The 26787-nt window shown below is 36.8% G+C and overlaps 1 protein-coding gene across 1 annotated transcript; it reads left to right on the forward strand.

Annotated features, from left to right (window-relative positions):
• Positions 1-1735: 1735 nt before the first annotated feature.
• Positions 1736-21941, forward strand: LOC145978799 (uncharacterized). Its single transcript, XM_083111617.1, has 3 exons — positions 1736-4064; positions 4170-5702; positions 21847-21941. The coding sequence occupies exons 1-3, from the start codon at positions 1736-1738 to the stop codon at positions 21939-21941; spliced, it is 3957 nt and encodes a 1318-aa protein (XP_082967743.1).
• Positions 21942-26787: the final 4846 nt, after the last annotated feature.

The following is a 26787-nucleotide window of genomic DNA, read 5'->3' on the forward strand; positions in this document are numbered from 1 at the left end:
GTGTCGAAATGTACAAAAATGTTGTTAAGAAAATTTGTTTGTATCGTCCTCTATACGCTGTGAAAGTTTGTGCATTAACATGCTGTGTATGTTTCTTATGCTACAGACTTGAGACGAGACCGAGATTGGTTCTTACAACTAGAGCCGAGACCGAGACTATTGTTAGAAATAGAAAAACAGTAATCTGTGTATTTGCTTGATATGAGTATTCTGTGCATGTTTTTTGAGGTGAATATTCTGTGTTTTATTTTGCGGGATTATTATTCTGTGACCAGCAAGAGAAATGTCATGTACAGTGGGATCCATGAGTATTACTGTGCAAATTGTCCATCACTATGTTCGTGCACTTTATTTGCCTCAATAAGAGCTTCAAGAATTAAAAGAAAACTCCAAACAAGTTGTTAACAACTTCTGCACCAGCATACATAAAAATCCATCGCTTAAAACACATAAGATGTAAGAGAAAAATTAATGAAAATAGTCATGGACAATTTGCACGATAATACTCATGGATCCCACTGTACTGGTTGACTGTGTGTGAGATTAAACCTTAATTTACTTATATTGGTGTTTCGTTTTTAACATTTGGCGACCGTGTGACAGGACAAGGAGACTTTGTGTAAGGCAAAGATTGAGACGCCATGGAAAAGATAAGTAAATTAAGAACAGTAACGAGATCGTCGTTTACGCGCTTAGCGAATAACATTGAAGCGGCGTGCAATGGGGATTGCCCGGATTTAGTGGAAGTGCAGAGTAATTTCCGTTTGTTGCAAGATAAATTCGGCAAATTACAGGATCTGGACACACAGTACAGTGATTTGTTGATGGACAACGATATCAAAGAAGAGGATTTGATCGTCGAAGCAGAAAATGCAGATAAGTATGCATGTAACTTTTATCGAATCAAGACTATGGTGGAACAGTTATTAAGTAAACAGGTGTTGAACAATGGTAGTGACGCAGTTAGTGAGACATCGGTAAACTGCAAACGAAAAATCAAATTACCGGTAGTGGAACTTAAAAAATTTGATGGTAACGTGAAGAACTGGTTACCCTTCTGGAGCCAATTCAAACGAATTGACAAGGACGAGGGCATTGATGATTGTGATAAATTCCAATACCTTGTACAGGCTACCGTACCGGGTTCAAAAGCGCGTCAGTCTGTAGAAAGTTTTCCCCTCAGTGACGAAACCTATCCCAAGGTCATTGAGGACTTAAGTCACGTTTCGGCCGTGATAATGTGTTAGTGGAAGTTTACGTTCGTGAACTTCTGAAGTTGGTGTTACACAACTTAAATGGTGACAGTAAGTTGGAACTAGCTGTTCTTTGTGACAAAATGGAATCACAGTTACGAGCATTAAGTACGTTAGGAGTAACGTCAGACAAGTGTGCTGCAATGTTATACCCTCTTGTTGAGTCATGTTTACCAGAAGAATTTTTGCGAGTGTGGCAGAGAAGTTCTGCAAATTCCACTGATTCTAAATTGGAGAGTCGTCTGGAAGAAATAATGTCTTTCCTGAAGAAAGAAGTGGAAAATGAAGAAAAAATAGCACTTGCTGTAGCTGGGTTTGATCTGAAGAGAAAGAAGGAACGTAGTCGTACTGAATCTATACCCACGGCAGCTGAATTGATTAATTGCAAAGGAGATTCTTCAAAGTGTCTATTTTGTGGTGATTCGCATGTTAGTGAGGAGTGTGTGAAGGCACGCAGTTGGTTCTTTGCGGAAAAAGCTAAGATGCTTAGGGAAAAGGTGTTGTGTTACAGATGTTTGAAAAAAGGCCACCTTAGTCGAAACTGTAGGGTAAAATTAAAATGCAGGATTTGCAAGGGGCAGCATGTTGAAGTGATGTGCTCTGGTCAAAGGACTAAGCAGGGAACAGACTTTCCAGGGAAGCAGACTAAGTCACAGACAGTTGTTGAAAATTCTTTGACGAATAATGAACATGTTGAAACGTTTCTGCAAACATTAGTTGTAAAAATAAGAGGACAAAGTGCTGAAAAATATGTAAGAGCAATCATTGATACTGGTTCGCAACGATCCTACATTTGTACATCTACAGCAAAGGAAATGAATTATGAGGTTGTAAAAAGGGAAAATGTCAGACATGCACTTTTTGGTGGCATTCTTTCTGCACCATATGAACATAATTGCTATCGTGTCAGACTGACTAGCATCAGAGGTGATTATGCTTGCAATTTTGAAGCCATGGATCAGCCTAATATTTGTGACAGTGTAACATCTGTTACTGAAGGTCCTTGGTTAGCAGAGTTGAAACGGATAGGTGTAGAAATTTCCGACAGAGAAAATGGTCCAGCGGAAGTTTTAATTGGTGCTGATATAGCTGGTAAAATTTTCACTGGCAAGAAGTTTGCTCTAAAATGTCGATTGGTAGCAATGGAAACACTGCTTGGTTGGATACTAATGGGCAAAGTTACTGCACATGAAAGTCATAGAGTTTCATCCATGATTGCAGCTTCAATGTTCTGTAAGGAAGCCTCTGTTGCAGACTTGTGGAAATTAGATGTTCTTGGTATTCCTGATCCTGGAGAAAAGAATTCCAAAATTGAAGCTCAAGAAGCAGTGATGGATTATTTTGAACGAACTCTGACGATTGACGAAGAAGGAAGGTATGAGGTAAAAATGCCATGGGTGGAGGGACACCCACATCTTCCTAGTAATTTAGAAATGTGTAAAAGGAGACTGGATACACTTGTTGAAAAACTGAAGAAAGATGACTGTTATGAAGAATATTGTCAGGTTTTCAATGAGTGGCTAGAAGAAGGCATCATCGAGGAGGTTTCATCTGAAGAGATAGACACCAAGGGACACTATTTACCTCATAGACATGTTGTAAAATTTAACAGTGAGACCACCAGGATACAGCCTGTGTTTGATGCTTCTTCAAGAGAAAAGGGGTATCATTCGTTGAACCAGTGTTTAGAGAAAGGCATTAATTTGATTGAAATAATTCCTTCAATTCTGACACGTTTTCGGTTACGCAAATTGGGAGTCGTCTCAGATGTAAGGAAGGCTTTTCTGCAGATTAGTTTATGTAAAAACGACCGTGATTTTTTGAGATTTCTTTGGATAGATGAGGAAGGTGACATAAAGGTTTATCGTCACAAGCGAGTTGTTTTTGGTGTAAGTTGTAGCCCATTTGTATTGTGTGCAGTAATTGAACACCATCTGAGGCAAGCTCTGAAAAAATGTAATGAAGAGAGCTGCAGCTATTCCAAGGATATCATTGCACAGCTGTTGCAGAGTTTTTACGTAGATAATTGTGTTACTAGTGTGAACAATGCAGAGGAGCTCCACCAGTTTATTGAAGAAGCTAATCATTTGATGGCAGATGTTAAATTTGAACTGCGAGGGTGGGAGTATACCTCACTAGGAAACTTTTCGGAAGATAACAGAATATCTGTATTAGGCTTGGTATGGGAAACAAGGACAGGTAATTTGGAATTGAGACCGGAATGTTTCCAAGGAATGAAGTTTCAAGTTGTCTCCAAAAGAGTTATTTTATCAACTGCCAACAGAATATTTGACCCTATTGGAATTACCTCTCCAGTGACATTGTGTCCGAAGATCCTTCTTCAAGAAACATGGTTGTTAAAATTGAGTTGGGATGAAGAAGTGCCTGAAGAAATGGGAAGAAAATTCAGACAGTGGGTTGAAGAATTACATTATTTGAAAGGGCTTGTATTTCCTAGGTGGATTGCTGAAGGCTCGGAAGATTGGAGTTTGCATGTGTTCTGTGATGCTAGTGAAAAGGCATATGGAGCTGTAGTATTCTTGAGAACCATTGCTAAGGGACAAGTCAAGGTGCAATTAGTACAAGCTAAATCAAGGGTAGCTCCGATAAAGAAGTTAACCATACCTCGCTTGGAATTGATGGCAGCTATTATTGGAGTGAGATTAGCAGCTTCAGTAACCGAATCATTGGACATTGGGGACATACCAATTAATTTTTGGACAGATTCCACTACAGTTCTTGCATGGATTAGACGCAATGATCCGTGGAACACCTTTGTAGGAAATCGTGTGGGTGAAATAAGAACGATGAGTAAGAGAGAATCTTGGAATTATGTACCGGGTATTATGAACTGTGCTGATCTTCCTTCGAGGGGGTGTTCACCCAAACGGTTAATGGAATCAAAATGGTGAGAAGGTCCATTGTGGTTAAAAGAAGCTAAGAGCGAATGGCCTGAACAAAGGTATACATGTCAAGAAGAAATTATTGCCGAAGAGAAGAAGAAGACAATTGTATCTAGTTTAGCTAATATTGAAGAAAGGGATGACTGGTACTATCACAGATTTTCCAGATATGAACCGATTGTTCGACTGATAGGGTGGATCAGAAGATTCATTTTCAATTGTCGTCATCCAAAGAACCATAGGAAAGCAGAATTGTCAATAGAAGAAGTAAATGCTGCTGAAACGGTAGTTATTAGACTTGTACAAAAAGATTCTTATGTCGGTTTGGAAGACAAGAAGCTGAAATCTTTGTGTCCATTTGAAGACAAGGAACAAATCATAAGACTGAAAACTAAAATCCTAGAGCTTACAGATAAAGAAACATTTCGGTGTCCGGCTGTCTTGCCAAGCTCACATCCAATTGTGAAGAGGCGTATTTATTATAAACATATTGAAGCTTGTCATGCAGGTGTACAAGGTCTGATGAGTATTCTTAGAGAACAGTTTTGGATATTGAAAGGCAGAAAAACTATTCGTTCTGTGGTGAAGGGTTGTGTGATTTGTCGGAGACATAATGCTAAAAGACTGGAAGTATTGCCGGTGTCTTTACCTGAACATCGAGTCAGAGATGCAGCAGTATTCGAAATAACAGGAGTGGATCTAGCTAGACCTGTTATACTTCAAAGTGGAGAAAAGGCTTGGATTTGCATATTTACTTGTGCTGTTTATAGAGCTGTACATTTAGAGTTAACTTCTGGCTTATCATCTGGAGATTTTATTCAGTCATTTCGAAGATTCATTGCTCGCCGAGGTAGACCACTAGTTCTTTACAGTGACAATGGGACGAACTTTGTAGGTACTGAAAATTTGTTGAGCAAGCTAGAATGGGAAGATGTAGTTGCTTTTGCAACAATCAAACGCATTGAGTGGAGATTCAATCCACCCACAGCTGCCTGGTGGAGTAGATGGTGGGAGCGTTTGATCAGACTCATGAAGCAACTATTGAGAAAAATTTTAGGGAAAGCTTCACTGACCTATGAGGAATTTATCACGGTGCTATGTGATTGTGAAGCTGTCATGAATGCTCGACCACTAACCTACATATCAGAAGATAATTCAGACCTTGAGTCCTTGACGCCCTCCATGTTTCTACAACAGGTCAGAGAAGTAGGCGTGCCTGACCTCGATGAGATACAGAAGGTAAATCTACATAAACGGTGGAAGTATTGTCAAAGAATTCGTGAGACACTAAGAAGTAGATTTCGTAGTGAATACTTGGGTCAGTTAGTGCAACATTGGAATGCAAAAAGGCCTTGTAGAGAAGTGAAGGTTGGCGAAGTGGTTCTTGTTGGTAATGACAATTCTAAACGTCTGGACTGGCCTTTAGCACGCATTGTAGAGGTGATACCTGGACGTGATGGTGAAGTACGTCTCGTAAGGCTGAGGACTGCAACGGGAATTATGATGAGATCACTACAACATGTTTTTCCCTTGGAAATTCAGTCAAGTGAGTTGCCCGAAGTGAACAAAATGAAGAACACTTAGGAAAAGACAGTACCTGAAAAGGAAAGTGCTCCAAGAGTCATCACCACTCGACTGGGAAGACGAGTGAACCCTCCACAGAAACTGAGTTTGTTGGTACAAAACTCATGTTATGAACATTATTGATTGTGTAGAGTCACTAATTGTCTTTGCGTGACTCTAGGTGGGAGAATGTTAGAAATAGAAAAACAGTAATCTGTGTATTTGCTTGATATGAGTATTCTGTGCATGTTTTTTGAGGTGAATATTCTGTGTTTTATTTTGCGGGATTATTATTCTGTGACCAGCAAGAGAAATGTCATGTACTGGTTGACTGTGTGTGAGATTAAACCTTAATTTACTTATATTGGTGTTTCGTTTTTAACAACTATGCTAAGTCTTGTCTCATTTCGATACCAGCTTATAAGATTCCTAATTCCAAGTAAAAATTTACAATGAGTTTGTAGTATATTGAAGAAAATTATTATGACGTTATTTATTTTTGTTATGGGGAATTCGAAAAGTGGTTTTCTTATTTGAAACTCAATCCCCCTCTCCACGAGAAATAATTGATATTTTGTCCCCTCCCTACAGGAATACTTTCCGCCTCTATTGAATAATATAAATAATGAAGACGTATACAATTAAGACTTATTAAAACTTACGAACCAGCCAGAAGCAAAAATAAAATGCATGTAAGTCTTCACATAGTAGATTATCCCAATTAATGATTTTTAAAACAAGTAACTCAGTTACTTTTTAACTGTAACTGTTTCAAAAAAAGTCACTTTCCGAACACTGCATATGTCCCTGCGATATACATTTAATAATAAACGCAAATGAGTGTGTCAAATAAAATTATAGATGTGAAATATATATTTTTAGGTTGACTTTCATTTTCCAAGGAAGGGGCACGCCTTCCTGTGCCCCGCCTTCTGGGAATTATTTAAAATTTTATACTCTAAAACATTGCTTCAATGATATTTTGAAGCTAAAATGTTAGATTTTAAGTTAATTTGAATAATATATCCTCCGGTAGCCATTTTTAAAAATTTTCAGAAACAAGTTGTCTAATTTTCAGAAGGAAATCGTATCAATCCCTAAGATTATATGTTTATTTTATAAAGTCTCTCTGAATGCTTCACGTTGACCAGGGCATTCACTTGTTTTTCTCAGTTGTCTCAGCCTCTGAGGCATGTAATCAATGCACAGTGTTGTGCCATGCAAACATCCTGAGCATTCAGGAAACAGGTAGTTTCTTCTGGTTATAGAGTCAGCGGTTTGCATGGTGGCAATTAAAAAACACGATTTGGCATAGAGGATGAGCTCGATGACCTAGTGATATAGAGGTGAGACAAGCTGAGAGGGGACTGACTTTTGTATTGGAGTTGAGAAGGGAGAAGTGGTTAGGAGAGCAGGAGGTCAGAAGTGAGACGTCGCTCTGGTCGACAAACTGAGAAGCCAACAGAGGACTTCGCATATTCTATTCAGCCTAATACTTCAGATAGACAGGTAATTATCCTAACACCCAGTCATGATTCAGGTTCAACGGGTCACAAAACCCAACGAGTGACCATTGTATTTTCTGCAGTTTAGTTCCTTAGTGTGATTTTGTACCTTTCGCATTGCCAAGCGTTATCTCGTCATGCCAATGACGAGTGATCTCATCCGAGGATGAATGATGAGTAACTTACATCACCCATTGATTAATTGGTTAACATTCTAGGTACTCGTAAGATCCCACGAACTTTACGGTTCGTTACGAAATTAAAAAGTTATCAATTTTATTTCTGGGTAAGTTAGATCATATAAGTTCATTTTAAAAATACTTGTGTCGGTGTTGCACCTTTCCCTCTAAATGATAATTGAAATTTTAGTAAACCATTTTTTCGGTCCAAAGAAAAATAGAAAATACTATTTATTAATTAATTAGTGTACTAAAATATAAATGTGACCTGTTGTAATATATTTTTCTGGAATTCTTATTGTTTGGTTAACATTGTCGTAAAGTTTATAAAAGATTGAATAATTTTTAAGAGGGATAGGATTATTTCTCCAAGACAGCGCAGTTCATATTTGGAGGCAATGATGAATCACTGAAAGTTAGAGGGGTTATAAATATGAAACCAGGCAAGTAAGAGACAAAAGAAAAGGTCGTTTCTCACCACCACGAAAGGATTAAATTTGTCAAATTTCATCAAACTTTGAGATCATGGGTAGCATGGTCTGGTTGAATTGACATGGAATGACCCATAAACCTTTCAAATATACTCAGAAGGGACGCAGATTTCTAAGCACTAAAGCACATTTAAAACACGGATTTTAAAAGATGAAACAAATTTGAAAAAAAATCACAAAACGAAGGCAAGTGTTTTTTCAACATTGAATATTTTTGTTACAAAATCATGGCTAGAAGTTAGTTGGTACCTGTGTGTGATTTTACTTTACATATGGATTCAAATATCTCCGAATATTACTACCCTTATAAAGTCATTATCGATTAAGGGTTTTAAACGTATTGGATTGTTCTTTCTGTGTCTGAGTAAAGCTCTTCTAGCCAAGTGAAAATATCTGCCGTTAAATAAAATACCAGCAGTCTTCCCTTCCCGCGGACGCTTTCTATGAATCATCCAGCGCATTCTTCATGGTTCCATAGGCACGCACACTGTCTACCACCAGGGTGGAATATGCAGGTAATTCTTAGAATTAGGCTTCAATTTCATTAATGCCTTAATGCCTCAGAAATAGACATTTGACGCTCATAGAAATTTGTACAAGATCATCACGAATAAATCGTAATATCTCTTTTTGAGCTTCAATTCCATTCGATGTCAGGTCAAATAGTATTCAATGTAAGTTACAACGGGAACAAAATATTATCGACAAATTGATATATTACATTGGGTGAAGGAAATTTATAATTATTCTTGAAAACAAAAATAAATTAAATTTAATCCTATCTCCTCGTGTCTCGATCTGGCCCCGCCATAACCCTCACCCTCCATCGCCCTCCACCACCCTCCACTTGCCTTCACCCTCCAACACCCTCCACCCTCCACTTGCACTCACTCCACACACCCTCACCCTCTGAGACTTCAGTCGCCTTCCACCGCCCTCATCCTCCGAGATCGCAGACACCCTCCACCGCCCTCACCCTCCGATATCGGAGTCGTCCTCACCCTCCACCCTCATAAGTCTTCCGGAGGGTGAGGTCTGCCCTCACGAGGGTGGCCCACCAGAGGGTGAACACCTCTGGTCTGAGAAAAGAAATTCACAAGGGCTTTACGACCTGTCAATCACTAACTGCCCTGGTACCGTAGGAGGAGTTTTCTTGAGGATCCCCGCAAAGCGGGCCTGGACAAGACATCTGGTGTCGTAAACGCTGTGAGTGCTCTACCGGCAGAAGTAAGGTGAATTCGGAAAATGCCTTTCCATGATATACAGTCTTAACGGGTTCAAACTAATGGTGACCTCGTCTGTAAAAGCGTGTTTCTGACTCACTGTTCCAGACTCCATTCGCTGTGCATATTTGTCCACCTTACACGGTATCTCTCAAGGTGTGGTTTCAGAGGAACCTTGGGTATGGGTCTTCTTGACGTCAATCCTTCCTCATGAAGTCGATTCTGCACTGTCTGATTGGAAACATTCGCATCTGAGGCCCTCCGCAGATCCTGGCACAAACTGGTAGCAGTTGCAGTTGGTCTACGACGTGCCGAAATAACCACGTACCGATCTTCCCTGCGTGCTGTTTTGCATGGCCGCCCTGTCCTTGATCGGTCAGCAACTGATTGTGTCTCCCTGAACTTTTTCCACACTCAAGAGATATCACTTTGGCTCACTCCAACACGGGCAGCGACGTCCACTTGGCGATATCCCTCTTGCAGCAGCGTTACAATTCGAATGCGGCCCGTAGCAGAAATTATTCCTCGAGGCATGTTGCCCTTCGTTTTCCACCCGCTCTCTGTGCAGTTTCCAACTCACAAGTGCGGATAAAAGACAGACATTGCCTCCCATCGGGCTGCTTTCAAATCTGCTCAGGAATCATGTAGCAACTACTGCCCTCTATCTGCTGAATATCAAACTCACTTGGGGCATTATGTCAGTTTCTATCTCGCGCATTGCTCACATAATGAACATTGTATACCTTTTTGGGATATCGCGACTCAAACCGCTTGTAATCATAATATGCAAAACATTAAATGGTTCAGCCTTTGTGTTTTTGCCCCTGGAATGTATACAACCCATATATCCACGTTCGTGAAATATGATAATTAGTAACTAAAGTGCTGATAATTAACGATTACACTTCAGACTTCAAAACTGAAGCGCCGGACTCTGTGGCCGAGTGGTTAGCACATCGCGCTGCGACGCCAAGGATACCGGGTTCGAATGGTTGTTTGTGAATGTCCATTAATCAATTTCATCATTTCATCACTCATCCCCATCTTCGCAAATTAACCAAGTGGCATAAAACGCAAAGTGAAATAAACTAAATCAATCAATCAATCAAAACTGAAGCGGGTTTTACAGCAACATGCTATTATAAACAATCTTAAAAAACGTGCCCCTTATAGGCAATCAAGTCATTTTTCGTCACTAATACGAATTGAGAATGTTTTCGTAGGCCTTATTGGAAAGTTTTATTTCTCTTCGACAAATAACATAGATAAATCTTCAAACAGTACCAATAAAAGTTAATTTACACCGCTTGTGTCAAAAGATATACTAATAAATCGGCCGCCATTTTGAAAACGTCCGCCATTGCTACCAACAGGGTATTTTAAATGCCTCCAATCTTTAAAATTATATTAAGACGGATATTAAACTACGATCCAAGTTTCATGCTTTTATCATTAAAATGCACAAATGTATACATATCCGCCGTACTATAGAAAAAAGAATCAAGATAGGAAAAAAATACCGAAATAAGAGGGGGCTGAAAAGTTTTGCCTGTTGATTAATATCCGTCTTATTTTACATGCAGAGATCTTGGAACTTTTGCTGAGCGTTCCTCCATTCCTTACCTACAACGCCACGTAGCGGGAGTTGTTGTCATCTGCCCACGTGATCAGCAGTTGCGACCAAGATGGCAACTGGTATGGACGTACGGTTAAAGCAGAGAGCCGTAATCGAATTCTTGACGGCGGAAGGAGTGGAAAATCGTCACGAATCGTGAGTCCACCACTATGCCCCAACGATGAAGAGGCAGTCCATGGAGTACCGTCACAAAAGTTCTCCCACTGCAAAGAAAATCAAGGTCTGTACATCTGCGGGAAAAGTCATGCTGACTCTGTTTTTCGATGTGAATAGTGTTGTCCACACAGAGTTTCTTCCCAAGGGTACCACCGTGAACTCAGAGCGGTACATCGAAACCCTAAGGAAGTTAAAGGTTCGACTGAGACGCGTCAGGTCTGACAATGGAGCCTCTCTTCTTCTCCATGACAACGCTAGACCCCACACCTGCAAGTTGACCACCGATGCAATATTGAAGCTTGGATACACTATCCTCCCACACCCCCATACAGCCCTGATCTTGCACCCTGTGACTTCTACATCTTTCCTAAACTGAAGGTACACCTTAAGGGAAACCACTACTCAGATGAGGACGTCCAGCGTGCTGTGCGATCGTGGTGTCACTCCAAAGGCAAGGATTTCTACCGTGACGCCATGGAAGGACTGGCGCGCCGTTGGAGGAAGTGCGTGGAAGTTGATGGTGACTACGTGGAGAAGTGCTGTTCCAGAACTGAAGCCATGATGTCAATGTACACATTGTCTTTTATTTGATTAAATTCTGTGCACTATAACCAGATATATTAATCAACAGGCAAAACTTTTCAGCCCACCCTCGTATGTTGTTTTATGTAAAGTAAATTAGCAAATATGTAATATCCTGGCAAATATTTAAAAATATGTAATATGAAACTGATGCAAAATCATGTCATTTATATATTTCGTTGACATTTTCCAGTTCAAGGTATGTATCTAGAAAGGAATAGAATATGTAATTAGTAATACAAATCCGAGCTCTAGTAATGAGCTTGAAAACTGAAAGAAGTAATTTCGTAAGCCATTGAATTTAACGTATTGGATTTTCTTGCAGTGCCTCTGTAGATGCGTCATCACATATTCTTGTTTTTGAAAATGAACGTCAATTTTAATTATTTTTTTCACAAATCATGTGTGTAAAGTTATTTACTTTAATTTTACATCGTTCTTCTACCTCTCTCGATTAATCACGACGACGAGGATGAACGATGATAAAACATTCCGAGGTAAGAAGTTAGTCGTACTTATTAGAGGCAGTGCCAGATGTACAAGCCGCAAAACCCCGCAGCGTGGGGTGGCCCGGAGACAAGGAAGCCTTTAGGAGGCCCTCAGCCATTGATATAGTAGAGGGTACTCAGGGGTACAGAAACGAATACAATATATACAGGTAAAGTTAATAAAGTTCCCTGTGCATATAGCACCGTGCCATGAAGGCACATTTAGGGTATGGGTGTTAGAGCCCCACATATTTTCGATGTCTGACATCTTGGAGGTGATGTGATCAGCACCACGCTCTGCCCGCCTTTACCCTCCACTAGGTACAATATATTTGAGGCTGGGTAGGACCTGGAGCTCCTTAATGTGGGGACAAAGCCGGAAAAATTCCGACCTCAGATCACCCAGCCTGGGTCTCACGCGTTGAAATCAGACTAGAATCAAATTAGGCTAGAATTTTACGAAAAAAGCGGTTTCTGTATTACAAATTATAAATGAACATCATCCAGGTATATTGAGAATGTCCGCATTTCGTGGTAGACAGCATCAATATTATCAAATACCTCATTACGAGTTAATATCTACTTTATATACTAAAGATACAAGAGGTGTAGGTTTATATATACATGAAAGTATAAAATTTAAGAGAGTAACATTACCAGAATCATTAGGGTTGATAAAATTATTTAATGTAGAATTAATAGCAGTGAAAATTAAGATGAACACATTAGAGTGTACAATAGTTTCAATTTATATTCCATCGAGTTATAAATCTCAACATATTAAAGTAACACACTTTAATGAATTATTATATTATGTCCAAGACAATGTAAGATGCATTAGGATGTAGTATTTTGGACTGGGTTAGTGATCGATCATTACATTTCATGAACGATGGGTCAGCTACTCATTATCCATGGAATGGTAAATCATCAACAGCCAAAGATTTAACTATTGTGTCAAATAATATAATAAATAAATTGTTTTGGGAAGTAGATTTTGTGAATAGGGGTAGTGATCATTTGCTAATTTTCATTAAACTGTTAAATGATGAACACTCAGTACCTAAAATATATTCATTACCAATTAGAAGGTGGCAGGTTAAAAACATCGATTGGGAATTATATTCTGTAATTTTGGACTCTTATATCTCAATGGAAGATATTAAACAGGAACAAAACAAAACGTGTCAACGTTATTTACAATTAATAATGCAATGGATATTGTAGCTAAACGGAAGAAAATTAATAATAAAAACAACTTTCCTACTATAAGTTGGTGGAATGATGAGTGTCAAGATGCAAAAGAAGAAAGAATAAGATTGTCTGAAATATTTGCTGAACAACCTTTGCCAAATAATTGAATAACTTTAAAACAAGTAATTGCTAAAGCAAAACGTATCTTTAATAAAGCAAAAAGGCAAGCATGGGACGAATTCTGTGAATCATTATCACCATCTGTTAAAACAAACACAATTTGGAAAAAAAAAATTCTTAAAAAAGGACATAAAACTAGAGTTTCACCTATGACAACAATTTGGCAAGAACATTTTGAAAAAAAGTTTACACCTAGTTATGTAAGAAATAAAAAACCCGAGATTATAAATAATATAAGTTCCAGTGATGAATTTTATTCAAAAATAACATTGCAAGAATTAAGAGAAACTCTAAGTAATATAAAATCGGGGTGTAAGGGGTACCTTACCCGTAGGCGCCCAAAAGCCAACCTCACTTCCACGTAATGCACCCTGGACTAAAGACTAACAAGGCTCTGGCGACTGGCACTATGGCCAGTATAATTTTGTGTGTGTTGTCCTGTTTTTTGTCCTTGCGTGTGCTGAGTGCCCATTTACAGCCTCAGCTTTTAACAGAAGTCAGAAGATTTTAAGATTTTTAGTTATGCAACGTTAGAGTTGTTATTTGCAATGGTAAGGGGCTGGCCCCCGCATAATGTGACGGGAGCAAAATAGCCTAAGTGCTGACGCTCCCAAAATTTAAAATTCAAATTCAAATTCAAATATAAAATCAACTGCTCCAGGATACGACGGAATAACGTATGAAATGATAGGACATCAATCGGACAATGCATGAAAAGTACTTGTAAATATTTATAATAATATTCTGAGAAGTGGAAATGTGCCACAAAACTGGAAAACACATCTGATACTACTATACTTAAATCAACTAAAGATCCGAAAGAAGCTGAATCATATCGACCTATTACGTTGGCTCCTACAATTGAGAAGATATTTGAAAGATTATTATTAAAAAGATTAGAGTGGTATTTTGAGAAAGAACAATATTTTTATCCCTATCAGTTCGGTTTTAGGCTAAACAAGGGTTGTATTGATGCATTATCAACATTAACATTGCATGTTCAAAATGCAATGTATAAGAAACAATATACATTTGCTCACTTTATAGATATACAAGGTGCATATGATCCTCATATATTAATTGATATGTTAAATCAGACAAATACTCCGAAAATAATTGTGAAGATAATAAGGAACTTGATGATAAATAGGAAAATATTGTTTTGGTTTCAGGACACACTTAGTGGGCGCCGTACCACTTCACAAGGATTACCTCAGGGAAGTCCACTGAGTCCATTATTATTTAATATATATATGAGAGGAATATTTCAATTTCATAATTCTACAATAAAAATAATTCAGTATGCAGACGACTTGTGTATATTAGGATCATTTTGTAATCCATATGAAGGTATTCAGAAAATAGAAAATAATTTTTATAAAGTGAAATTTTGGCTGGAGAGAATGAACTTTATCATATCACAGAACAAGTCAGCAGCTGTATGTTTTAATAACAAAAGTGAACATATATATATAAATACGTTGACACAAATTGCTGGTATTCCATTTCAAAATAAAATAAAATATTTAGGAATTAATTTTGATAGAAAATTAATGTGGATGGATCATATAAGGTATTTACAAGCTAAAGGTGAAAAAAATTTCAACATGCTAAAAATTTTAGGAAATACAAATTGGGGTGCTCACCCAAGAATAATGCTTTTATTTTACAAAACCTTTTTTAGGCCTAAGCTAGAATACGGATGCAGCATATATGGAAATGCTACAGAGAGAATTCTATCTAAGATAGATAGTTTAGAAAGAAAAGTCTTGAGGAGATCATTGGGTCTCATGAATTCAGCTCCCAATGTAGGAGTTTATTTAGAATCCAGAGAAAAACCTTTTAAGTATAGATGCAAATGGATTACAAATAAATTCATTTTCAAGTGCTGGGAAACACAAGAACATCCAGTAAATAAACTTATGCAAGACCAATGGATTTTATATCAAGAGAACAAAATAAATGGTCAATATTCAACTTTCCTACAATGTGAAATAGAATTTCAAGATTTATTTTCTACAATAATAACGAATAGCAAACATCCAATTTATGAAATTCCATATGATCCGGTAAGGAATGTTTCATTAACAAGTTATGCAAATATTCAATTATATTTACAAAATTGTGAGAATTATAGATTCATATACACAGATGCATCAAAAAATAAAGAAGAAGTAGGATGTGCTTTTATTGACTCTTCTAATGGAAATATTAAAAAGTTTAGACTACCTGGAGAGTGTTCTATTTTCTCGGCAGAAGCATATGGAATATATCGTGCATTGATGTACATTAATAACATTCCAGATAAAAGGATATTAATATTCACAGATGCTAAAAGTGTTTTGTACAGTTTGCAAGCTTCATATAAAAAGTTATATAAGGCATCAGCATTGGTACTTTACATAATAAGATTGTATGGTAAGTTAACTACAGAGGGAAGGACAATTCATTTTGCATAATATAGCACATTCAGGGTTCCATTATAATGAACTGGCAGATAAAAATGCTAAAGAAGCAAGAATTATGGATCACAGAACGAATATATTATTATCATATCCAGATATGTTACCAAGAGTTAAAAACAAAATTCAACAAGATTGGGAGATATGGGTTAAACAAAAATTTACATATATGGGTCATTCATATAAAAATGTACTAAATTTAAACAATAAGACTCTGTGGTTTTATACATTTAATATACCCAGAAAGTTTTTAGTTTTATACTAAGATTGAGATCAGGTCACATACGTTTAAATCACCATATATATAACATTAATTTAGTAAATTCACCTATGTGCAAGTGCAATCTAGATCAGGAAGATGCTCATCATGTTATATTTCAATGTCCACTTTATACCACTCAAAGGGAGATGTTATTCAAGAATCTAATGAAAAAGGAATACCTCTTCCAACTTCTTTATCCTGTTTAATATCGTCACCAGATGTAACAATTGTATTTATCATTTGTAGATTTTTTCATGATATTAATATAGACATATGAAGATTGTAAATATTCAAAATGTGTAACTTGATATAGTCACCAGATATAACAATTGTATTTATTATCAATTTTAGATTTGTATGATAATGATGTAGATAAATTATGTATAAGAAAACTGTATATATTCAAAATTTGTAATTTGTGTAACAGTGTCATGCATGACATAGTTTTAGGACACTTGGTGTGGAGCTGGTATAACAGCTAAAACCAATAAAGTATGAATGAATGAATGAATGAATGAATGATGATTACATTTGACATGTAGGCTAAGAGATAAAATCCGATATTGTCATTTTGAATACCTTGTTTTTCTACCATTTTTCGTATCGTTGGTTCACATCTCCCTTCCCCTGGGATGAGTGCTGGTCTTATGGCTGGTAGGCTGTGTTTCCCTAGATGTTCGGTCTACTGCACGCGATCCTATCTTCGTTTTTAAGATCATAATGTGGTTGGTAGTCTGTCATTTTCCCCAAAATTTGTGCGTTCCTTGCAACACTGCCGTGCACCGTTTCGACGCAGGAAATGACGTCACAGATGCGATCAAATTTTGCGTCTGGTTACCAGCATTCAGACGTCAAGACGGGCTTTTTGAAAGACTGTAACGCCGAAACTACTCACCAACGAGAAAAAGTTCACTGAGAAAGTGGTTTGTTTTGATGTCCTCTGTACGTTTCCGTCGTCCGTGGCCGCCATTAAAATGACACCCTGTATATTCAATCTAACGTAGAAACTTTATCGGTGTTACCAGGATGCATTCTGTTACAAATACTATAACAATATTTGGAAGTTCCAGCTTATCTTAATGTTTCTTCAAGCATTTTTTTGAGCGTGCAATATGGTTCGCCCAAGAAGCTATTTCGTGTTTCCCAAATCCAGAAGGACGAGCGAGTTCCATTCCAACCGTCGCTTTAAATACCGTGGAGAACATTATGCCAAGAACACGGTTCTGCACTTGACATTTCTCCGGCGGAAATTAAAACCGAACGTGCACTGGAACTTCAAACCCACGACAATAACCGTCTATCACTTCAAAAGAGCATCGGCAATTTTCTGCTCTTCTTTCAACTCCAAAAGCTTTCGTTTTTCAGCTTTTCTTCGCGTAATGTAGCATTTCAGCAGAATTCAGAAATATAATTCAGAAATGGAAATGATATGTATGCATTCCGTGGCAGAGTGGTTCACGTGGGTTCCCGGTTTCGAATCCCGTCCTGGGCATGGTTGTTGTTTGTGGGTATCCCTTCATCAATTTGATCACAGTGCGATCATTTTATCGTGCACATTAGGATCACATCATTTGTCTTGAGCACACTGACATTGAGTGACCACGTTTTCGTATGTTTCAAAAGGTAGTTGATGCTTGACGCTTGTCTAGATGTTGGTTACGTAGTTAGCTAACCTATCGGTAGGTGGCTGCAGTATTTTCGCGCGTACAGAGCCAAGACCATCTTGAGGTTCAGGCCACAGCGCTCAGTGAAGACGTCATCATCTGTAGGCGATCGTTTTAACGCTGTAAACCCCTTGTCGTAATTTTACCATAGAGAATTAAGGTATATTTATTTATTTTATGAAGTTAAATTTTGACATTTACCCTCCCGACGATTATAGTTAGAAGAAAAAGTATAATATTGAATATTTACACAAACATTTTCATTCAGGAAGTCACTCTGGCCACCACAAAAATTCCTACCATAGCACAAAGAAAGAGTTGAAAACCGTTAGAAACTTCCTGGCGGAAAAATTTAAACATTGTATATCTTTGAAAAATATTATCGGGAATATTTGTCAGCTACAGTAAAACTCGTATGAACTTTTGTATGTAAAATCAATTGATTAAATCAAAAAACCCATGTTAAGTTGACCGTAAACTTTCCAAGTTACCTAATCAAGTAAATTGTCTTTAACTTTACCCAAAATTAATTAACCAGATAATGCAGATATTCTGTGTAGCTACACAATCTCAATACAAAAACGTAATTTCTATAACCTTTCAGCAAAAGCGAGAGAAATTTGTACAAGGGCAATGTTACATTTCTGTGAATAAAGACTAAACCTAAATCATTTGTCACATTCTAATTTCGATCCTATTGACTTTATTGAACGAAAGATAATAAACAAATTGAATATTTTCATTGTCGATCTTAGCGTTCACTTAGGTAAAAAACATTTGGAATATTTCCTTACACTGTTTTTACACTAATAAAGTCGTGAAGAATGTTAATAAATTATGAAAAAATAAACATTATCACTGATTTAATAATCAAAGTTACGAATATTGAAGTTTCACAAAGACAGAAAATAAAAAGCAGTTCATATGAAACAGTTTTATAAAATTTAATAATTTGTAGTTCATATTAACATAGCTAAGTAACAAAATGCTTTCTGAGTGAAAACATTTTTATTTTAAACACAAGTAATATACCTTTGGATAGTTTTACACACGAATATTTCATCGAAGTTCTTGTTACACATCCCACCCTTGTATTTGAATGCACAACATATCTTCCATTAGCCTCCGATTAACATAAAGAAGCATAAAGCGGGATAAAATAAGAATGTAAATGTACACATGTATCAACTTTGCCCCGTTGTATAGCTTTCTTTCATTAAACATATTTTGAAACTGAAAATTTGTGTAAATAATATGAATATTTTATCGAATGCTTGCATAAAATTTGCAGTAACATACTGCTTTGGTAGACACGAACGTAATATTTTAAACGTTGACTAAATCTTGAAACAAATTAATTTGCAATCATAAGTAATAATCTTAACGTTAACCAACGTTTGTAATTAAGGGTAAATTATTTGATATTTCTAAAAAAAATATTGACAAGAGATAAAACATGACCACATTTAAGTGTATATTAGATGCCTATTCCGGACACATTAAATGTTTACATCATGAACTATTACTCTTATTTATTTATGAGTATAAAACCTTTGTTACTTAACTTGTATCTTTTCATAGGGACCAAATCACATGGAATTGCCCTAAACATTTCTCCTTTTCAGCAACATCTTGAAGAAATGTGAAGGTTACTCTTACCTTTTTCATCATAATTTGCCTCTGCAATTGAGCACACAACACTTATACACCATATCTCTTGCACATTTAAGCATATTTATACGTCATGTAATTACAGTTCATAAATTTGCATTACAATTCCATATTCACTAAAAAGGTCCAACATTGATTCCGAAGAAGCAAATATGGCGGCTATCTTGCCTCCAGTTGATGACGATTAGTCACGTGCCCAGAGCAAGCCATGCGGCTTTTTTAGATAGAGAAGGTAATGTCAGAGCACATGGTTTGTGATTACAGAACGTGCGGTGTGGTGTGGCGTGGCGTGTTCCTTTTGAATAATCATGCCGTTTTCAATAGCACAGCGAGTGTTTGTTCGAGGTGTACTTCGAAAGCAAGTCATATGACTATGTTGGAGAACATTTAATGTTAGATTTCCACGTGCACCTGTGCCAAACAAGTCAACAGTAACGCGAATCATCAGTCGCTTTCGAGAAACCGGGAGTGTTGCTGACAAGAAGAACAATAGGCGTGCTTCAGCATTGACACACTGTAAAAAGTTGACAGTAGAAAAAACGGTCTAAGGCCATCAATTCTCGTTGCTATCCAGATACCGTAAAAATTACGGTGACCGTAAATTTCTTTTTAGAGATACCTTTATATTAAAAGGTAATATACCATAATTTTAACAAGATTGTTTTTTAAAAAATACGGCATAATGCCGTAATTTAAACAATAATTGGCTATATTTAGATGGAATACTTTTTTGCATAATGTAAAAATTATACTTTTTTGGCCAGACTTAATGTCAAAAAATTATTTTCACATTATATATTGATAATTGATTTTGTTCTGGCATAGGTATAAAATTTCCAATTTCACTGCCAATGTATGTGCTTAAAACACTCCTTGGCAGCACAGTGCATCCTTTTCCACGATACTAAGGCATTTAGAGAAAATTTTACACTTACACAACACACAATTGATTTACATACCCTTGCAGAGGTCGACAGTAGTTAGAAAGTAAAAAATTACCTGCTTCACTGGGGGGAAATACTGAACTATTAGAGCCCCCTTCTGGCTTCTGTAGAGGACTGGTGAGCTAACGTCGCATGAAGCTATAGGTGCCAGGTATAAAACCCAGTTCATACGTGAGTGTATCATTGTATTTATTATACCCATTCCATCATTTTTAATCATTATCACATTTAACCCAATATGCAAAAGAAACAAAAATACCAAAATAAGAATTACAACTTATTAATAAAATAGCATTTCTATGGCATCCACCAACTCCATAACCAGCAATGACATACATTTTCATTGGACAAAATGAACATGTTCTTGAAGGCAATGTTTTAATTATTTTATTAGAGACTTCCAGGACCCTCTGATGGAACAATGCTATTATTCTTACCTTGTGATCGGGCCCTGAGTTCAATACCTTGGTGGAGGCATAATGCAATGGTTTGGATTCCACTTCAAAGCTGTAGGTCCAGCCCCAATTAGCCTATCTGAACATAAAGTGGACTTGAAACTATACCTCTCCATTTACTACAATATGTATGTGTGTGTGTGTGTGCGCGAATGCATTGTAAGGATATGATACATTCACAAAGAAAGACAGTTATGAGGAAAAGGTGAAATATGTTTACAATTCTTCCAAGCAAAAAACAAACAAATTCTCAGTGTTTTTCAGATATTCAGGAACAGTGTGAATAACACAATAGAAAGCAGAAAGGAAAACATAGCCCTCAAACCTTAAAATTTCAATGTTTTAGCATTTATGGAAATACATTTCCATAATGAGACTACTTTGTTAGTACAATAATTATTATTACTTAAATTAGGAAATATTACAAACATATCTGTATTGGAACTGAAAAAAATTTAATTTCACTTCAAGTTCCTCACAATGCAACAAATAAATCATAAATTGCACTCAAGAACACACACAATACTATAATAAGCCGAAGTTTTTCTGTAGGCAAATAATGAACAGATTCTCTCTCCTTGACCACATGAATTCTACAAAAGTCTTAGAATTTCCTAGATCTGACTTTACTCCATCTTCAGGGTAAAGGTAAAGAAGTAATTCTAGCCTGAATATAGTGGCATTATTCTCAAAAGCTCAGAAACAGTTGCAGAACCCACTTGATCGATAGCCCAAGAGAATCAATTCAATATAAAAAATTAATAAATAAATAAGTAAAATAAGATCAAAAACTGGCTTTTACTGGCATTAGTACCAATATTCCATCCCTGCTATTGGTGCAATCCTCTGAAATACTTTTCAGTTTTAAAAATGGAATTTTCAAATGAGATATAATAATTCAAATAATATAAATAATTTATTCAAATCAACCAAGTACAAAATTATAATTTACTTTTATTTATTTTCACTTTACACTTGTTTCTTTGCATTTTGTCAAATAATTAGTACACTTGTGCTTTTTAATTCTTAACTTAGGATCCTTCTGCTGGATTAAATCACCTGGGAAGAAGAAATATACCATTAAGGAATTTGATACAAAACCAAATGCAATTCCAACAGCTGAAATTTAAAATTTCATTAATTCTCAAGTAACAGAATAACATTTTAAAGGTGTTCAGTGGTGGGTGAGCTCAGGAGGAGTTTCCCATTGATACAGTTCCCTCAAAAAATAAATACATATGTGGAAAGGTGGCAGAAATTGTCACCATTCCATGAAGGCACATGGTTCTACATTCTCAACTGCCTACATTGGAGATGATGTGATCAGTACCATGTTTCAGCTGCCCCTCCCTTTCCAGTTACCCATAGAGTAACTAATTTGAAAAAGTAACTATACTAACTTAGCTACTAAGCCAGCCCTGGTTTATTTCAGTCCGCAGAGCAATGACATAGTATGCCAAGAACCTTGGTTTGTGTCCTGGTCAAGCCTGAATTTTCTTTGCAAAAATTTCTACGTAGTACATCTCCTGTGTGAACCATGACAATCCAGTTAGTTGGGTGTCTTTACTGCCATGAGAAAATTGAAGTCTGTATTATGCCAGTTCTAAACAAGAAGAGAACTTCTTATGTATGTTTTTGAAAGTTTTCATTTTTAGTGTCATTACCAGTATTATTAAAGTTGTTAATAGAAAACAAAACTAAAATTCCAAAAAGCAATGAAACAAGAGTTTTGGATAGGAGGTTTTTAATTTATGTGAGCTTTGCTTTGGGATCAAATATCGCGGTTGTTTGTGCTCTCCGCGCTTTGAAGCACATTCTATGTCACATAAAACATCAAAACCTGTCAAGTAAGAAAAAATTGTACCTCAGAGTCTGTGTTACTAAACATTTCTACCACCCGTAACTCGGCAATTACAAGTTTCTTCTTTCAAAAATTTCTGAGAACTACCTGTAAACAACAGACACGCACTTCATATATCGTTTGTATACTACTAATGGAAGCGACCGGTATTTGTAATGTGATACATGTGATAAAGACATCGATGAATTTATATCTTCCACTACACAGGCGAAGTGAATAAATGCACGTGGTTATTGGCTTCGTTGCATAGTACAGCAGTAGAATAATAATACTATAGCACGTAATAAACTGTGCTACAATGAATTTTCATTCCATTATATTAAAAAATAAAAACATTATACGTACCTTCAGTTATGTAGATTTACTTTCCATGCAGGTATTCGTAGCACAACCATCGATAAACAAGCACAGCACAGCAACAAAAACATACGCTTCGGCCATGTGGGCCTGTGAAAGTTGACGAGCAACACAAATGAGCATGCGCGACTTGGTTTAAAACGGTATGGAAGTATTTTCCGAAACCACGGTCGAGTCCGTAAAATTTTAACCTGAGGATATTGTAAATTTCACGGTAACTTCTAACAGTGCAGAACTAAAAATGGAAGAGGTACGTACAGTACTTGAATGGTCTCCAAGGAAAGGTTTGCGTAAATTAGCATCGCAGACAGGAATATCGTTCGGGAGTGCACAAAAGACCACAAAGAAATTAGGTATGCATGCATGCATACCGCATACATTGCGTACACGAACTGAAACCTCCAGACAACGTTAAAAGAATAAGGTACTAGCAGTAGTTTATCAACCAGGCGGAAAGAAATGCGATGGACTTCCTGGACATATTTTTTTTTTAGTAATGAGGCGTATTTTCATTTTCGCGCTTACATCAATAGTCAGGACAACAGATATTGGTCAACACACAATCCACACATCTTACATGAATCGCCACTGCACTCGCAGAAGGTAGGGGTTTGTGTGCGATTTTTAGACAACGAATATTTGGCCCGATTTTTTTTACGAAATCTTTGACAGTCGAGCATACCAGGATATCATTATGCAAATTGTTGCTCATCTCCAGCGTGACGAACGCTATTGTTACCTGCAATAAGACGGGGCAACGTGCCATACATCCACAAACACCATGGAATTTTTGGAAGAAATGTTTGATGATCACTTGATCTAAAAGAGTCTGTGGCCCGCTCGTTCCCCTGACTTATCGTCACCAAACTTCTTTCTCTGTCTTTCTTAAAGGACGTGTATATCGAGCAAACCCACGTACTCAACAAGGTCTGGAGCGAGCCTATACTCTAGAGATGAATTCCATTAGCCCTGATGTCCTACGAAGGGTGTTAACAAATATGGTGCGAAGGGTTCGGACCTGCCTTCAGGAAGATGGTGGACATTTCCAACACTTGCTGTAAGACATTGCCATTTGTGCATAACTACATTTCATGTAGCAAATCAAATGTGAGTATCTCTGTATTATTGTCCATAGTAGAATTATAGTGCATAGTATCATGATGTGCACGATAAAATGATCACCCATTATCTCCCATCTTCATTGTCGCGATTATCCAAAAAGGCAGAAAAATGACGCTAAATAACAAAAATCAAAGCTAGTGATTATACGTGATCATTAACTTTATTTATCACGTAGCATCGATGAATAGAACATGCCCATTCCCACATACCTGTCTGTTGCGTTGAAAGTATATTATCTAAAAATACTATTTTTTCAATGAATGCGAACAGTAGAAATCATAAATTCAATAAATTCACGTAATGAAACATTAGACTTGCACATTGCTTCAAGCCCTTATAGTGCTTGCACACGACTATAAAAACTGAATAAAAATGTTGAAGATTCTATTATATTAGAGATACAAACAATATTTTAAACTAGAACATTTCATAAAACTAGAACATAAAGATCTTAATTTTCTACGCTCAGTCTGAAGTTCCATTTCTATGCTGATGTAGATTGACATGACTAAAAACGTTACGAAGACATTTGTTTCCATTTAGAACTATATCATGCAAACAAGATGCCAGAAGTGTGAACGTACGAAATTAGTCTTCTGCTTTTCATATGTAGAAACTGCAGTCTCTTTGACATGAAGCAACAATCAATTAGTCCCTTTGTTTGATCCAAAATATCAACTTTATAAACGTATGTGTCGATTGCCTCTTTGAGAAAATAAGTGCAGTAACTGCAAAATATTGTAGATTGAAAATTTCTGTTAAAATCACTGCATGTTGATGTCAATATAATGTAATGAGTGACAAATGGCATGAGCAATGCCATGACCTCAACATACGTATTTAGAGAGAGCGCCCACGAAAAAATAAAATCAGGAAATGGGTAAAAATACATGCAGAGGGTTGTGTTTCGCAGAATACATGTTACAAGTATTCGCTGTAGCTGATCAGCTTCAGGTATCCCACCAATAAAAATATATCCAAAACTATTAAAAACAAAAACTAAATATTTTCGTCCATCTCTGTATACATTAAAATAAATGACATGTAAAGAAGAGAAGGGGTAGAACCTTTCAATATTTGTCTGTTTCCAATAGAGGACTTTCATTTGTCATGTATTATTGGTTATGGGTCGATCTATACCAAATGGTCCAAAAAGAAAAAAGAAAAAATTGTCATAATTTTGTTGTTTTGGCCCCTATGCAAGGGTAGTTCAAAACAGGCATCATTTTTCTAAAACTTGTCCCGAAGAGGTCCCGAAGGTAAATGGCTCAATTATATTTTTGGTTTGTCTTACTTACCTCCCCATGATGTCTCTGATTGCTTCGCAATTGACATGTTCGAAGATAAGCCATCAGATGAGAAAATTACAAAGTTCTGTGATTATTTGGTAGAAAACTATATTGCAGAAGATTCTACGTACCCTCCACACATATGGGCAGATTTTTCTGCCTCGGCCTATCGCACAACAAATGCATGTGAAGCCTTTCACAGTAAACTGAATGCCATGTTTTACACCAACCATCCTGATATTTTCAAATTTGTACATGCATTGATTAACCTCCAGACCGACACTTACCTTAAAATAAATGGCCTCGAAAAACCCGCTCGTAAGAGAAAAATACCTCAAAATTGAATCTTACATTGATCAATATAATATCGCAAAACAATTTCACGCATGCATTACGTGAAATTGATCTCACATGCCACAAAGGTTCCATTGTAAGAGACTGCAGTTTGACAAGTGCAATTTTGTATACTTATGGTTGGTGGTGCATAATTTTTAACCACGCCATCTCGGTGACAGTCCGCAGCCTGTTTAAAATCATGCTTGCCAACCTAAGTCATTGAATTACGATTTTCTGTAGTGGCGCAAAACCATGTACGGAAAGATAAGGATCCGGTAATTATTGGCGCAAAACCAAACCATTTTCCAGAGTGATTGGCGCAAAGCCGTGCACCCCGTGTACACGTGGAAATAGTCGACTTAACCAATTGGAAAAATACTTCATATATGAAAAACTTTAATTTTCAGACGGAGATTTCTGAGCAGATTACGGAACAAAATTATTTGTTGATTATGTGCAGTATGAAATTAGTTGAACCGTTTAAATAGAATACCCAAAGAAAATATAAACATTAAATTTAATGTGACGTGAACTAAATTAGAAATATTTCAGATTACTCGCTTCAAGTTAGGCAACGTATAGAGAAATTAACTGGTGGCTCAGTGCTCGAAGTGGAAAATTTAACCGGGGGTAACTTGGTCCACTTTGGGTATAAACGGTGGATGCTTATATGGATCAATATGGAGACAATGCAGGACGTGGGGGATTATACTAGCTGCGGGTATGCTTTATAAACATTTTCTCACTACCCCCCCCCCCGTCCACTTCAAGCCCTGGATTAAATAATAATAAACACATATATAACGCTAAAGTTTCTAATTTTGTAACCCATTAACCATTGCTGTTCGAGAGCCAAAATATAAAATAATGTTCGTATGTCCTAGTAATAATTATAATTGTAAATTACAATAAAATAACTGTACTTGTAAGTTTACCCAATTTTTAATTTATAATCACGGCCATTCTTTTCTCGGAACACAAGGATGATAAAGAAAATAATATCAAGTTATT

This window comes from Lepisma saccharinum, chromosome 25 (genome assembly GCF_977018435.1).
Source record: "Lepisma saccharinum chromosome 25, izLepSacc3.1, whole genome shotgun sequence".
In the NCBI taxonomy this organism is placed as follows: Eukaryota; Metazoa; Arthropoda; class Insecta; order Zygentoma; family Lepismatidae; genus Lepisma; species Lepisma saccharinum.

Excerpts from the sequence above, each read along its gene's own strand:
- LOC145978799 (XM_083111617.1), top strand. The coding sequence starts at position 1,736 with ATGCTTAGGGAAAAGGTGTTGTGTTACAGATGTTTGAAAAAAGGCCAC. Across the intron at positions 4,065-4,169 it reads GGGTGAAATAAGAACGATGA|GTCCATTGTGGTTAAAAGAA; the intron begins GTAAGAGAGAAT and ends AATGGTGAGAAG. Across the intron at positions 5,703-21,846 it reads TCCCTTGGAAATTCAGTCAA|GATCCTTCTGCTGGATTAAA; the intron begins GTGAGTTGCCCG and ends TTCTTAACTTAG.